General features: G+C 38.3%; 1 protein-coding gene across 2 annotated transcripts in view; it reads left to right on the top strand.

Annotated features, from left to right (window-relative positions):
• The window catches only part of ZDHHC14 (zinc finger DHHC-type palmitoyltransferase 14), a 165,567-nt gene extending 150,718 nt beyond the window's left edge, over positions 1-14,849 (top strand). The window contains exon 9 of one of the 2 annotated variants that reach the window (XM_050949998.1): positions 10,266-14,849. In XM_050949998.1, the coding sequence (XP_050805955.1) occupies positions 10,266-10,622 (357 nt within the window). In that variant the 3' untranslated portion in view covers positions 10,623-14,849. Of the gene's footprint in view, positions 1-10,220 lie in introns of both variants that reach the window. The other variant, XM_050949997.1, reaches the window with a different exon arrangement.
• Positions 14,850-15,079: the final 230 nt, after the last annotated feature.

Raw genomic sequence — 15,079 nt, 5'->3', positions numbered from 1 at the left:
ATGGTTGTCTGTTTTCTTTATAATGTTATTTTTTTAACAAGTTTTATTATTTTTTATAATTTTTAACAAGAAGTACCTTGATGACTTAAAGTACAATCACGGCATTTGTCTTAAGCTTTTTGTCAGCTACCTACAGGGCAGGCCATGCTAGATTTCAGTGCAAGTTCTACTCAAGAAGATTACCTCAAACTGTAAAATCCTGGAAATATATTGAAATGTTTCAGGACACCCTGTGCCAAACTTCCTTGGACTCTGTCAGGGTTTCTTATTACAGAGACAAATTAGCCGCAGTAGGTCTTTGTCATATTCTTCTGTCACTTTGCAACAATTATACAGACATAATATGGAGTCTCTTCCAGCAGATGTCTTTGATCATCCCAGTCCATCTATGAATTTAGCCTTTGCTTTCAGCATCAAGTTCTGTTAGAACTCTCTACAACAGCGGTTCTCAATGTGTGTGTTGGGTCCCCATTTTAATGGGGTCACTAGGGCTGGCTTAGACTTTCTGGGACCCAGGGCCAAACCTGAAGCCCGATCTCCACTGCCCAGTGCCAAAGCTGAAGCCCGAGCCCTACTGCCCAGGCCGAAGCCCACTTCTGAGGTCATGTAGTAATTTTTGTTGTTAGAAGGGGGTCTTGGTGCAGTGAATTTTGAGAACCCCTGCTCTACAACATAGATATGCCCATACTATAGTCTATATGCTTCAATGCATGTGCCTAATTCAATTCACTAATACAGTCATATTTGTGCACCTGGGACCTCTGAAGCTGGTAAAGTCACTATGACACATACGTTTTATAAGAACAGCATACTCATCACCTACCAGATATTCATGATCAAATAGGTGTCCAACAGACTGACTTTGCAGCTTTTGTATCTCTGGAAAAATGGAAAGATCTTGGAACATTGATCATGAAATGTACTGAGATGATCAAATGTAAAGGGGGAATTGAGTCAAACCAGTGCATGCTGCTGAATAAAGAGTGATGTTACGTAGGCACACAGTAGTATAGCTTTAGGTACTGGAATTAGATTTTCAAATGCTCTAGGACTTGCCTCATGATGGAATGAATTTCAGTGGACCTGAGGTGGGAAAAACCTTGGATGAAGATAAGCCATAGAAGAGAACATAGTCACTTTGAACCCTTTATGACAACTGTCCAGCCTTCATGCCTGAAAATGACTTCACAAGGGACACTTCGAAAATTGAATAGGACATGTGTTTACATATAGAAATATTGTTAAGAGTCTCTGACATCTTGTTTCTCAAGCTGCTATACCTTCTGGTCCTAGAACTTATAGGCCAAAGACCCACATCACCACACATCATATATATTATGGGCAGATTTTCAAACACACAAATGGGAGAAAAGTGCCTGCCTTCAGTTGGCTTCCAGTGGGAGTTAAGTGCCTACGTGATGTTTGAACCTCCAAATATCTCCCCTGACTTTCGTTGAGCTGTTCAGTATCCTGATCTTTAGCACAAGGTCATATCTCTGACCCATCCAAAATTGTTCATTTTTTATACTTAACATAGTTCAGAAGAGGGTTCTTAACTTCCTTTCTGTAGCCAGTCTGATAGTCTAGTGACAAAACATATCTTTGTTGCTTCTCACAGCTCCTTTTCCAACCTTCCCTCACATTCCTTGCTCTCAGTTGCATGCTCTCGTACCTTCCAATGGACCCCACTCATGACCTCAGGCTCCTCCTCAGGTGAGCCCAGCTTACTTGACAGTGCAAGGGTCTGAACTAGATAACCTACTGAGGTCCCTTCTAGTCCTACATTTCTATGATTCTGTGATAGTCCCATTCCATCTTTAAGCTACATTAAAAAATCATCCTCATTAATATCCTGGACCTTGGTCTCTACCACGTTACAAGTCTTTTCTCTTCCTGTCACCTTCAGTTAGCCTTGCTGCTAGCTCTGAGTCCTTACCAGTCTTTCCATTTCCAGTTAGGATTCCAGCAGCTTGTCTTCAGCTATCTGCCAAGTCCTGTCTTTCTCCTAGGTACAAACTCCTCCAGAACCCTCAAATATCCACTCTTCAGCCTTTTCATAGATTCCAAGGCCAGAAAGGAACACTGTGATCAGCTAGTCTGACTTCCTATATAATACAAGCTATAGGACTTCCCCAAAATAATTCCTAGAGTATATCTTTGCAGTTGTCTTACAGACTGCTTTTGCTACAACACAGTGACAGCTTGCTTACCTAGCAGCAGTTGCTAAGTCGGTAGGACATGATCTCGAACTCACTCGGGAAGCATCAATTTATCCTGAATTTCTGTGATGTTTTTACTGTTGTGTAAGTACCACTGAACAGCAGATAGAATGAGACCACCTCCATCTGTAACTGACCTTCCCTCTAGTTCTTATTTTTGTTGTAGGATAACTGCTAATACTGTAGCTACCACTGCTGACAGCTAGTGGAGATTTTTTTTCTTTGGGTCAAGTGGTGAAGGCCTATTCCATCTGCAGCATAGCTTAGCAAGCGCTGCCTCCACAGCTCCCATTGGCCAGTTCCTGGCCAATGGGAGTTACGGGGATGGTGCTGGGGGTGGGGGCACTGCATGGAGCCGCCTCCCCTCCCACCAGGGGTCACAGAGACGTGCCAGCAGCCAGCCACTTCCAGGAGTGGCATAGGACCATGGCATGTAGACAGCCTGCCTGAGCCCTGCTGTGCTGCTGGACTTTTAGCGGCTGGGAGATTGTGATCGACTGGCAGAGGCTCCAGGATCGACCAGTTGATTGCAATTGATGGGTTGCTGATCACTGAATTGTATATAATTATGGACTGATTTTTGCGGGACTCCCCCTTAGCCTGAGGCCCTGTGCTGCAGCCCCTAAAGCCCGGCATTAATTCGGCCCTGCTCAAGACACAGCTATTAATAGAATTAGCGAATTTGATAATACTGGAGAAGTACATGGAGAGCCTGCCTGGAAGGTACAGATTTCATTGCATCAGATTTTTGGCACCAACTCTCCTTACTGGCGAAGGCTATGCAGCAGAGAGAAGACTATCTAGAGAAATACCCTTTGGAGAGACCACCAAAGACATGGCTATATCCTAAATATGAGAGCTGCTCTCCACAGAGCTAAGGCCAGATGGTCCTGGAGGCCCAACCAAGCTGAACGAAGAAGCTTAGGCTAAGCCATATGTTTGTGGTGGAGGAGTTAGTTTATTTAAAAAAAAAAAAAAGTCCTATCCTTGGACTGGAGGTTATGTTTGAGCACTAGCCCTGTATCTGTGAGTTCAGTTAAGGACATGGTAAGGGCTCAGCCCATTTACATGCAGCCATGGATCATTGTGCTATTCTACAATAATTACCAGTGCCATTTTTAAGAAACTAATGGGTGGAAACCTGGATCTAGTATAGCTCATTGTCCCAATATCACTCTCAATTTGCCTTAATTTCAAGGCATTCTAATTAACCCATTCACCCAAAATATTCTTCTCTGTTCTTGAACATTTATGGGCAGGGTTTTTTATGATCCTCTTTAGTCACATCTAGCTGCACATTTTGCTCTCATGTCCCAATCCTTCCTGTGGGCTTAACTTTATGTACCCTGAGTGCCACTGAACTCAGTAGGACCAATCATAACATGTAAAGTTAAGCACTTGAGTTAGTCTTTGTAGAATCAGCCCATAAATCTTTCTGCATAAGTCAAGCCCTCCTACTCACTTTCCATTTTTTTCTCTGGTCTGTCTCCCCTTCCTGTTGTTGGTCATGTTCCCAGAAGTGGATGTCAAATTCCAGAGGCAGTCCTACCAAACCATACAGAGAACAGTTATCACTTTTGTGTGCTGCGCTATACTGTGATGCTTCTGTCTATGGAACACAATCTCATTGGCCTCTTTCTGCCATGATTCAGTGATCACTCATCTAATATTCTCTGTAGTATCTCTTCTGTGTCTCCCTCATTATTTCTTTCCAGGTTGAATTAAAATGGACTGTTTCAGAATATTTTGCACACTGGCTGCATCTTTCCAGGCAGAATCTCATTTTAATTCCAGCTTCCATCTTTTAATCTTTCTAGGCTGCTTTGTTTTATATCTTCATTTCTCACAGCATCTTCTAGTTCAGTATCATTTGTGAATTTAATGTGGTGTTTGCCCTCTTCAAGATCTCATCACTGAAGATTTTAAGATTAACTCTAAGACCAATCTCAATGGCAACCCACTACACTCCTCTTTCCAATGCAATACAGTACCTTTTATCACTCTCCTTCCTTATTTATGATCCATCATCCTGCTTACAATCTGTGGCATTGTTTTTATATTTAAGAGCATTTACAATAATTTTGCCATTGAGGTTTTGTGTAGCTGTCTGTTAAATGATTTACTTCAATCTTGATCATTACATCTGCATTCTCTTCATTCACTGATTTTGCAGTTCTCTCAAAGCACTGACACTGAGATAGTTCGGTGTAATTTGTTCTTCACAAACTGGTGGCTCCATTCTTTTCTAGATGTTTACAAAGTTTTTTCTCTCAATATTTCCATTATTTTACTAGGACCTGAAATTAGATTTACCAGATGGTAATTACCAGGATCACACTTTCCTTTTCTGATGGTTAGTACCACATTGTATTTCCCGACCATGACCCTCTGCCTGATACATACCTAGCACCCCATCTCTTTTCCAAAATAATTTTCAGTAGTTCAGTAAATTCTTGAGCTAAATCCTTAATACCCTAAGAAGCCTGTCATCTGGACCAACTGACTCATAGTTGTTCATATTTCCCAAGTATTTCCTCTCCTTCCTTTTATCATTTGCTATTTTTACAAGGTCTTCATTTCTTCACAATTGACCAAATACCTCCTCTCTTGTTTAAAGAGTTAGAGTTTTTTTTGTTTTGTTTTGTTTGTTTGTTTGGGCGGGGGCAGAGGGATGTTAAGCAAGGATTCCAGTATCTCAGCCATTATGGAATCGTCTGTTACTCTCTCCTCATTTATTCCTACTTTCTATTCTTTTTTCTTATAGATCTGTGAAAGTTCTTATTCCCCTTACTCCTTGTGCCTACCATTAAATCAATCTGCATTTCTCTTGTATTTGTGTTTTCTTTACAAGCCTGAATTGATTCTTTGTATTCTTATTTAATTTCTAATACAGGGTATTTTTACCTTCATTTCTTTTGGCAATCCATTATAAAGCAACATTTAATATTGCTTTGTAATGGATTCTGTGCATTCTCTACCCCTACCCCTGCCACCTCCCAGAGAAATTATAGTTTGTTGTTAAGAATGATGTTTCTTAGGATTCTCCACCTTGTTACCAACTGGTAAATCTTAATATTTCCACCCTTTACATCATGCTTGGCCCATGTTTTCATTTCCTTAAAACTTCCTTTTTAAAATGTGCTATTGCATTGTAGGCATCAGTTCCTTAGTACCTTGATAGTTTACAGTCACTGGTGCCAAGTTCCCTTTTTATTATCATTCCTCCATTTCTTCCCTTTCTGCAAGATGTAGAGCCTCCAGTTGGAGCCTTCCACAAATCCTAGGAATTGTTTTCATACATACACATCTGTTTGTTACCCTCCAGATGTCTGGGTAAGGATATTCGTGAAAGGACTTATGTTTTTTAGCACTTTGAGGTTTGATCCATGAAATTTTAATTCTCATTCTCCACGTGATCTGTAGCATTGTACTTTTTCCTTTGCTTTTCATTCCTTCCATCATTATAATTATTATTAGTAGTAAATATTTCTACTATGATATCACCTAAAGGCCCCAGTTGGGATTGGTGCCCCACTGCACTGGCCACTGCACAAACACAATTCCTTCCATTCTTACCAAGTATGTCATCATCCTATCCTTCACTATCAAAAGATAGCTTGCTGGCATTGTGTCCATTGATATACAGTTCCACCTTCCATCCCTCCATCTTTCTCATACAGATTGTGTACATCTAAACTGACATGCCATACGTGTTTCATCTCACCAGGTTACAGTTATGACCGCTAGGTCATAACGCCATCATTCAGTTCAACCAATCCTCCTCTTAACCATTTATTAATGTTTGTGTTTTACTTGTAGCTCATTAGAGAACTCAGTTCTGCAGCCTTTTCTTAAATACTTCAAGAATTGTAACATTTTTAAAGAAATTGCTGTTAGAGAATTTTAGCCATGAAGTTAATTTTGCATTTAAAACTAATAGAATTGCTGCTGGTGGTGTTAGAGTGTGAGAGCTATATCAATATGAACAAGAGCTCTAATAATTGTATGGCGTCAAATCTAATTTTCTTCAAAAAACCTGTGTGCATACACGTCTTTGTATCAATTATTTGTGAAATAAAGTAAAGAATTAGCTTTTTCACATTGTCTAGTTTGCATTTGGTACGTGGCTGTTGGTGTGAAAATAAATATGAAAATGACAAATTTTGATAGATATATTTATATAATATACACAATCGAACTTGTGTACTTACAAGCATTTGATCCGGTATTTTTCAGGCTCAATCGGTTGCTCCAGTAAAAAGAGGGAAGCTGTGTATAGCTAACAAAATCAGATGATAGGATCTAGAGGAAGAAGGAGCCAAGAGGATTAACTCTAATCTTTTTGAACAATTGAGCTATAAATAGTTTGATACGCCATTGTTGACTTGTTAGGGTTTTTGGTTTTTTTTTAGCTAAAATTTTAATATTGAAAAATTCAGTGGAATATCTTTGAGGACACTTCCTACTAACATTTACCGCCTGTATTTGTGTAACCCAGGAAACATATCATGTAATCAGGCAACACCTTCAGATTATTTTTGTAGACAAATTCCTTTTTGATAGCTTGAGTATATCACAAATCGAAGAGTGCTATACTTGCATAAAAATGCCATAGATTTGAGAGATTCATTTCATGCATATGCCTCATATAATATAAATCCCACTATAATCCGTTCTCAGAACGAATTTAAAACCTAGTACATCCCAAGATTTGCCTGTTTAAGATTGTGGAAAGCTGTTTACTGTTATATTTTACATAAAAAGGTGCATATTTGATCACTGTTCATAAAATGCAGAATATTGGAAACCTAAACAGAAGCTGTGTAAGGAAATGGTGCACCTGAACAACAGAAAAGCACTAGAGATTGTCACTGATTTGTTCCAGCTGTTCTCTTTTCCTTAGTTGATCCATGCAAGTAATTTGTTGCTATCACAAGCTGACAGTGTATAAATCTTTAATAACTATTGTACTGTATATATGAACTGGCATAACTACACATTTGGTAGGAAATCATCTTAACACAGTAAGAAGTGAGAAATATGTTGTTCTTTAGTAATCTTTTGTATATAGCACCAACAATGAGCAAGGTGACTTACAAACCATGTAACAAGGCATAGTGCCTGCCATGAAGAGTTTGAAATCTAGGGTATTAGACAGTATGCAAACTAAAGGAGGCAACAAAACGCGGTGTGAATGAATAGTGAAGTATAGCATGTATTGTATTAGATTCATTCCCCCACTCCCATCCCTCTTGCAATAATTGTCATGATCGCTCCCCTGAGGGGAGAACTGTGGTGTATAGGCTTGTTGGAAGGAATGTTTTTAAAAGAGGGACTTGAAATAGCAATTGATAAAAAGCCAGGGAGGAATTACTAGGGAAATATGAACAGCTATAAGTCAGCTGGTGCACATGACAGGCTTCTTAGGGTATTAAGGATTTAGCTCTCGAATTTACCAAACTGCTTAAAATTATTTTGGAAAAAGGATAACGTGCTGGGGAATTACCAGGCAGAAAGTAGTGGTCAGGAAATCAGATGTGATACCAACCTTCAGAAAAGGCAAGGACTCATGGAAGTGGAGAAAAAAGAGAATACTCTTTTATACACATGAAACTCTGATAGATGTATGACTTCCTTTTTCATGGAGCTTTATCAAGCTAATTTCTCAGTATCTTTGAGATGTTGGTTCAGTTACAATGAATTAGAATTCAATAAAAATGATTTAATACAGACCATTACATAAATCTAAGTAAATTGCCTTCATACTATTTTAAATTGTGTACTTTTATGGTTCTGGAACACATTAGGCAACTATCTGCTTTTGAAGATAAATGCTGAAACATCACTAAGGCAATAAATCAGCTGCTAAAATGATCTATTATGAGTATGCTCTGGTGGTTATAGCCTTTGTTATGTAAGAGTATAGTCTTTGACTAGTACTTCTCAGAGAAGATGGAATTTGTTGTCTCTTTGGAAGGATTAGAATGCTGACTCCATTTTTGTAGGGCATTCCTAATAAGATTGATGCAGAGGCTATAGCTTAGTTAATTACTTGGGATGGGGTGAAATCAGGGCTGTTGCAACCATTTAGGCAACCTAGACAGTTAATTGATTAAGGATATGTCTACACGACAGCCTATGTTGGCAAAACTTACGTAACTCAGGGGTGTGAGTAGGGTGCTGTGCTCCACCTTAATTTCCCCTGATTGGGGCAGTAGTAGACTCACTTTAACAGCCTGGGAGCAGCAGGGGAAGTCAGAGGAGAAGCCAATACACACTAATAAAATAGCATGTTCTCTTTAATAAGGTATAAGGACAGGAGCAATTACAACAAATGGTTCATAAGACCCTCACCTCCGGACCCTGGTTCAAAGCTCTCAGACATAACACCAAGTATGTGACTCTGATTAGGCCAGTCTCCTGGAGACAGAGAAATCACCACCCACTCTGCTACTCCCCTCCATCTCTCTCAGCTGCCTCTTCATGTGGAGGCCACGTCCAGACTAGGTATTAAAATCGATTTTAGATACGCAATTTCAGCTACGGGAATAACGTAGCTGAAGTCGAATTTCTAAAATCGAGGTACTCACCCGTCTGGACGGCGCGGCATCGATGTCCGCGGCTCTCCGTGTCGATTCCGGAACTCCGTTCGGGTTGATGGAGTTCCGGAATCGATGTAAGCGCGCTCGGGGATCGATACATCGCGTCCAGACTAGACGCGATATATCGATCCCCGAGCAATCGATTTTAACCCGCCGATGCCGCAGGTTAGTCTGGACGTGCGCTTAGATAGCCTAGCCCTAGGGTGGGCATGGCCTCCTTGATTACCCCAAGGCTGTAGACTCTAGCCTGTCCCTTAAAGGGCAGTTACCTCAAAACTGATGCCTTGGTATAGACTTTTTGAAGAAGGGACAATATCTTTGCCGATCAATGGTTTGCCCGTGAATGTGTTCTAATTTTTAGTTAGTTGGACATATTACGGTATTGTGGTTTACAACTCAGCCTCCTTGGGGATTGACTGACTAATTTTTACAAATACTGTCCTTGTAAATGATTTTAGGTCAAATTAATTCCCGGTATAATTCTACTGGCTTAAATGGAGTTATAGTTGAGTGAATTTGGTCCATTATATTTAAAAAATCTTGGATGTTTGCCAAAAAATGAATGTTTAATTAGCTGTGTTTTGGTCCTCCACACTTTCAAGATTAAACAAATGAATAAGCAGCATAAAAAAACCTGGAAGTGAACTTTTCTATCAAGTCTATGCAACCAAGCTGCAGGTTGATAATTGTTTTGTACGCATCTCCTGGCTGAAGAATATGAACAGCTTAAACAACCTGGGAAGCAAAATCTTGGGCAATGAGGCTGTATTGTTAGATGAATTTTTACAAAACTGGCTGCATTCAAAGGGATGTTTGCCCTGAAAAAGCTCTCCTCTAGCACAGTAACTCTAATTACGCGAAGCCTGATAAAATAAATAGAAAGGAGACACACCTAGTGCTCTAAAACGCAAAAAGATATTTGCGATATGTCTTAAGATTTTTTCTGAATTTCTAGCCATCCTAGAGTAAAAGGAGCTGTGTTAAAGTTGTTCCAGCTGTCTGCTGAAATGCTTTTTGGAGTCAGTGACATTTGAGTTGCCACTTTTGTCCAAATATGCAGCGAACCAAGCAAAACCTGATCATTAGGCATTTCCAAGATTTTCAAGTAAGAATAAATAATAACTTACTAAGTTAAAGTTGTTTAGAAAGTACCTCTTTAGAGTCAACTGAAGTCCCTGACTCTCACATACTGTAATGTTTATCGTAATCTACTCTGACTTTCATCCCAGAATGCAGCTGGTTTAGTTATGCATGCTCTTTTTTTTGTCAGCAGTCTAACCATGGAATGATACTAATGACTCTCTTCTTTCTTCTCACATCCCATTTTTTTCTTACCTCTTCTGTCCACATCCTCCCATTTCTGTTTTGTTTGCCCTCTATGGGTTTTGACCCCCTTCAGTGTGATCAAGATCAGTGCATTCAGAGCACTAAATTCGTTTTACAGGCTGCTGCCACACCACTACTACAGAGTGAACCCAGCATAACTAGTGAAGAGCTACCTTTACCAGGAAAGACCACTATCGGTGCTCCTTGTGCCACGCTAACCCTAGGGCAGCCGACACCACCGTCCTCCATGCCAAATCTCACATCAGAAACAGGTTTGACAGACATGATACCATTAAAAGAGGAACATGAAGGTCATCAGTTTCTAACTCCTGAGGAAGCTCCATCACCTCCTGGTATGCTGCCAGCAGGGAGCCCTATAACACACAGCCATACCATGCATGTCCTGAGCCTAGCCAGCCAAGATTCATTGCATGAAGACTCAGTGCGTGGTCTTGTGAAGCTTAGCTCAGTTTGACCAATTTTTATTGATAATATTATACCATATCATAGTGGTTGTACAAATGAATACCCAACAGGAAAGACTTTACAGTACCACTGTAAGACTCTAACATGCCTATATAATGAAAACTTTCCCATGTAATGGAGTTTACTAAATGGACAAATTATTTTTTCAATGGAACTGTGGCATTCTTTTGACTGGATTGTTAATGGTTCTGCTTTGATAGTGACTGCTTCTATTTTTTTAAATAAAACCAGGAAAGGTCACTAATCCTGTTAACTGAAGATCTGGGTCCAGCAACTTGTAATTCTACCTGTAGGATGGCCTTTGTTACAGTATAAAAAAGAGAAGTTTCTGGATATGTGTCATGTTATGCATTTTATGCTCTTGTAATACACACTTGTTAAGGCTTACCACACTTGTGGCCAGAATGATCTGCACTTACATGTTATGCTACTAATATTTGAAACAGAAAATAACCATTCCATTTGTTAATACAAAAAATGACTGCAGGTATGGATTTGCATGCCACGCTAAGGTATGTGTTACAGCGGTGTTGGTATTAAAAGAGAGTGCTGCTTTTTTATTTGTGAGTTTCAAAGTGCTGTTTCATTTAAAGACGGTGCAATAGATTAACCAATTGAAATTTTTTTTTCAATTTTGTAAATTTTATTTTAAATTTATCATTGGTGCCTAAAATACGGAGGCTACTGATTTTTATCTTGCTACATATCATTTAACCTTCTATTTAATTGTTTAGAATAAGGTATCGTGTTGTGCCATGCCACAGATTCTTCCATTCCCTTGTGTGATAAGATTACCTGCAGACATCCAATAAAATGATATCCTGTTTCTTTGGATATGTGTACAGTTATCCTTGTACAGTTTACTGGAAAAGAAAAGTCCCATTTGGATGACTTAGTCTATCAGGGGGTTATGTTTTTTTGACTTTGATACATTTGCATAATGAGCCCAAAGCCACAGGGAAAATCTGACCATGAATTGTTTTGCTTTAGTATTATGTATAGCTTTGTATAGGCAGTCTGTTTTGATAACACAGTGTTTCTACAGCAAACCTGTGTATTAAGTACAGATACTTAATATCTGCTTAGGACCTAAACTCCTGGATGTTAGTCTTCAGAAGAAAGAGAAAAGTCAATGGAGTGAACCTGAACAAACAAGCGATACACTGTAGCTGCTGTCTAGTTATAAGTTTTCATCTGTATATTTTCATCCATTATTTAAAATGGAAATATTTATATTACAAAGTTGTTCTATGCTTCAATTTGTGATTAGGGAAAATAAGAGTTATGGTTTACGGAAAATATCTCCACTCAGGGACAATTGAAGAGGACCCTGCACATAAGCTGAGAGAACTCAAACATTGTAATTTATTGTATTTGACTTGTTTTTCAGATTCTAGAATCCGCAATAATCTCTTCTCAGGATAAATTAAATGCAGAGAGTCTTTCCATCAAGTTCAAGATATTATTTCAACTGCAAATTGCTATTATATAAAATGTTTCCTTGATCGATCAAGAAGGGTGACATTTCTGCATCATTGAAACATGGTCATTCACGGACATCAAGTCAAAAAAAATTGCCATATTTTATAAAAAAGAGCACAATAAGCCTCTTGGAATACAGCCATTTATGCTATTGAAATGTTGAATGACATGCTAACAAGAGCCCTCATACTTTGAGGTTTTGTAACCAATTTTATTTTTCTAAATGGTGATACCACCTTTCACCTAGTTGTAGGTATAGAAAATATAGAAGGAAAACTTTGATAACATCAACTGATTTCTTGGGTCCCATTTCAGAGTTGGTTATAGATGGACTAGATGATCTTTTGAAGTCCCTTCTTGCCCTAAATTTCAATGAGACTATGCATGCTCCACCATTAACAGTGATGGTGAGTCATTAAAAGTTTGCAAGCTTTCACATAAGGGGATATAGCTTCTCAGTTTCTTTTCCCATTCAGTCTCACAAGGTTGCTCAGAAATTCTTATTCACATGTTCTCTCTCTTTTTGGGTATGCCCTCTCCAAAGAAGAACTCCCTTTGTGCTGGATTCCAATCCACAGCTAGACAGTCAGGTTCTATGGAGATGGGGCAGAAAAACTTAACAAGATGAGTATCCATGGGGTATCCCCCCTGCCAGATTAACAGTAGTAGCTCTGGTAGAGGCAATGAGAGTGTATTACTTTATGGCTGGGATTTTCAAAGGAGCCTAAGGGAATTAAGTGCCCAAAGCACATTGAATGTCAATTATTTGAGGGCACTCAAATAATTATAATAATGCAACACAGTGTACTCTTACCTCTCAGAAACACCCAAGTTTGTATTCTTAACCTAGCCCAGGACAAATGCTTATTACAAAACCACTGCACTGTTTGTATTCTTTTAGAGCTGAGAACAAAAAGGGATGTTTCATCTCAAGACTGTATTTTGGATGAACTGAGGTTTGGGGTGAAGCATTCAAAGCACCTTGTCACATTGTATTTGCTTTGGTTAGTGTTATGAGTCTTCCCTGACATAAGCACTAAAATTTTGCTAGTGAAAAAAGGAAAAATTATCTATCCCTTGCTCATAGTACTGAACAGTAAGTGAAATATTTCTGTTTCTCTTAGTAGAAGGGAAAGTTCTTTGAAATCAGTTGCCACTATGGGAAATTACCTTATAACCTTACAGAAACAATACTTTTATTGGATAAGTGAATCTGTAGCCAAGTGGGTCTTATTATTTTATTAATTCTACAGATATCAGTGTATCGAGCATTGATTGTCCACTGTGTGAAAGAACAAGTAAGATAAATATTTTACTGTGATATTAAAACTTCAGTTTTATTGAGCTAACTCTGAGGATCACCTTTATTTATAAATTCATCTGCTTGCAATTTCACAGGAATATCCAAGGCATCTCATGCTTACAAGAAATTCCATTTGGTGGCAACATTTGTATGTCCTTGCCACTAACAAGTAGTGCAGGCAGAATCACATCAACTGTATGTCCATGATAAGGTTTATAGTGACATTCTTACGTAGGAGAAAGGGATATTGTTCAGGGTTTTATGTTATTCCCCAACTGAAACACGCTGTTCACTCTTTACATTTAGATGTTTAAAATGATAGAACATCACTTTTAGAACTTTTTGCTTTTTCAGTGCTGGAGAGGGAGATAGAAAGCCTGACAACAGAACTGAAGTACTGTGAATACCCATTTTAGAACCATTTATTCATTCAGATTCCAGTGACATGCCATATTTTTTCCCTTTGTTTATAATCTTTCAAGATTGTATTTAAGGATGATAAATAAAATAGTGTATTTTTACCATTACCTTGTTTTTATATACAGGTTTTCATATCACCTTAATTTAAATCTATTCTTTCCTTCTGCACCCCCGAGTTTCTGTTATGGCGGCATCCATGGTTGACACTATTGACTTGTGAGGACATCTGCTGGAAAGTACTGGAACTGAATTAATTAATTGTTTCTATAGTTACAGTTCTCGATTAACAGATTAAAATCAATGACTCCATCAGAATGACTGAAATTCCTGTGTAGGGCATCTCTTCTGTTTTACTTTTTCCCAGCAGCAACTGCTTTTCGCCATATGAGCTCCCTCGGATGGAATTCACATACACATATGGCCCCATTCAGCAAAGTAACTTAACCATCCCTTGTACTGCAGGATTCTTAGCTTTGATTATATTTTGTTTTCATTGCAGAGCACAAGGACCAGAGATTCAAACTGATAATCCAGGGCCACGTTGCTGTATTTGCTTCTCTTTGCATATTTTGCTTTCTCCTTTGTTGTTCTTTTCATTAAACAATTAGTACGTTATATTTAATTAATCTTATAAAAAGTTTGAATGTTCTTCATACTGGTACCTTCTGATTTGTATAAATGCAGAATCTAAATGGAAGTTGATGTTTACAGAAAAGTAAATATATGTTTTTACTAAAGTACCTATAAATGTTTAGAAATTCACTATGCTGGTTAATCTGGCAGCAATTTTTTCCCCTTTCATTGTTTTTTTAATAGTTTTTCCCCTCTAGGTGGGTATACAGTACAAGACTGTGTACAATGAAATGCAATGCTTCATAAATAAGATCTGTTTTTAAAAGGCTTCTTTTTCTTGTTTTGTCAAAGACCTCTCTATTTTTAAAGTAATTTTATATTACTAAAGATTAAATAGTAATGTTGTTCTCATTGTAATAAATGTCAGAGATGATTGCATTTTGTAAATCAGTGAATCCTTTATCAACTTGCGTATTGTACACATTAGTGATAATACAAACAAGATGTATTTCCAAATCCAAGTGATTACTATGTTAATTAAACCATTAAAAATTGTGTATAGAGAAGATTAGATGCTTTGCAGCTGGTCTTAGTAGATGAATGGGTCAGGCAAATTGCAATTATTTTCAGATCTCATAAACCTCAGGAATTACATGCAGCATGATTTG

The sequence above is a fragment of the Gopherus flavomarginatus genome, chromosome 4 (genome assembly GCF_025201925.1).
Source record: "Gopherus flavomarginatus isolate rGopFla2 chromosome 4, rGopFla2.mat.asm, whole genome shotgun sequence".
Lineage (NCBI taxonomy): Eukaryota > Metazoa > Chordata > Testudines > Testudinidae > Gopherus > Gopherus flavomarginatus.
The sequence above is the reverse complement of the archived record's forward strand: the minus strand, read 5'-3'. Positions and strand labels throughout refer to the sequence as shown.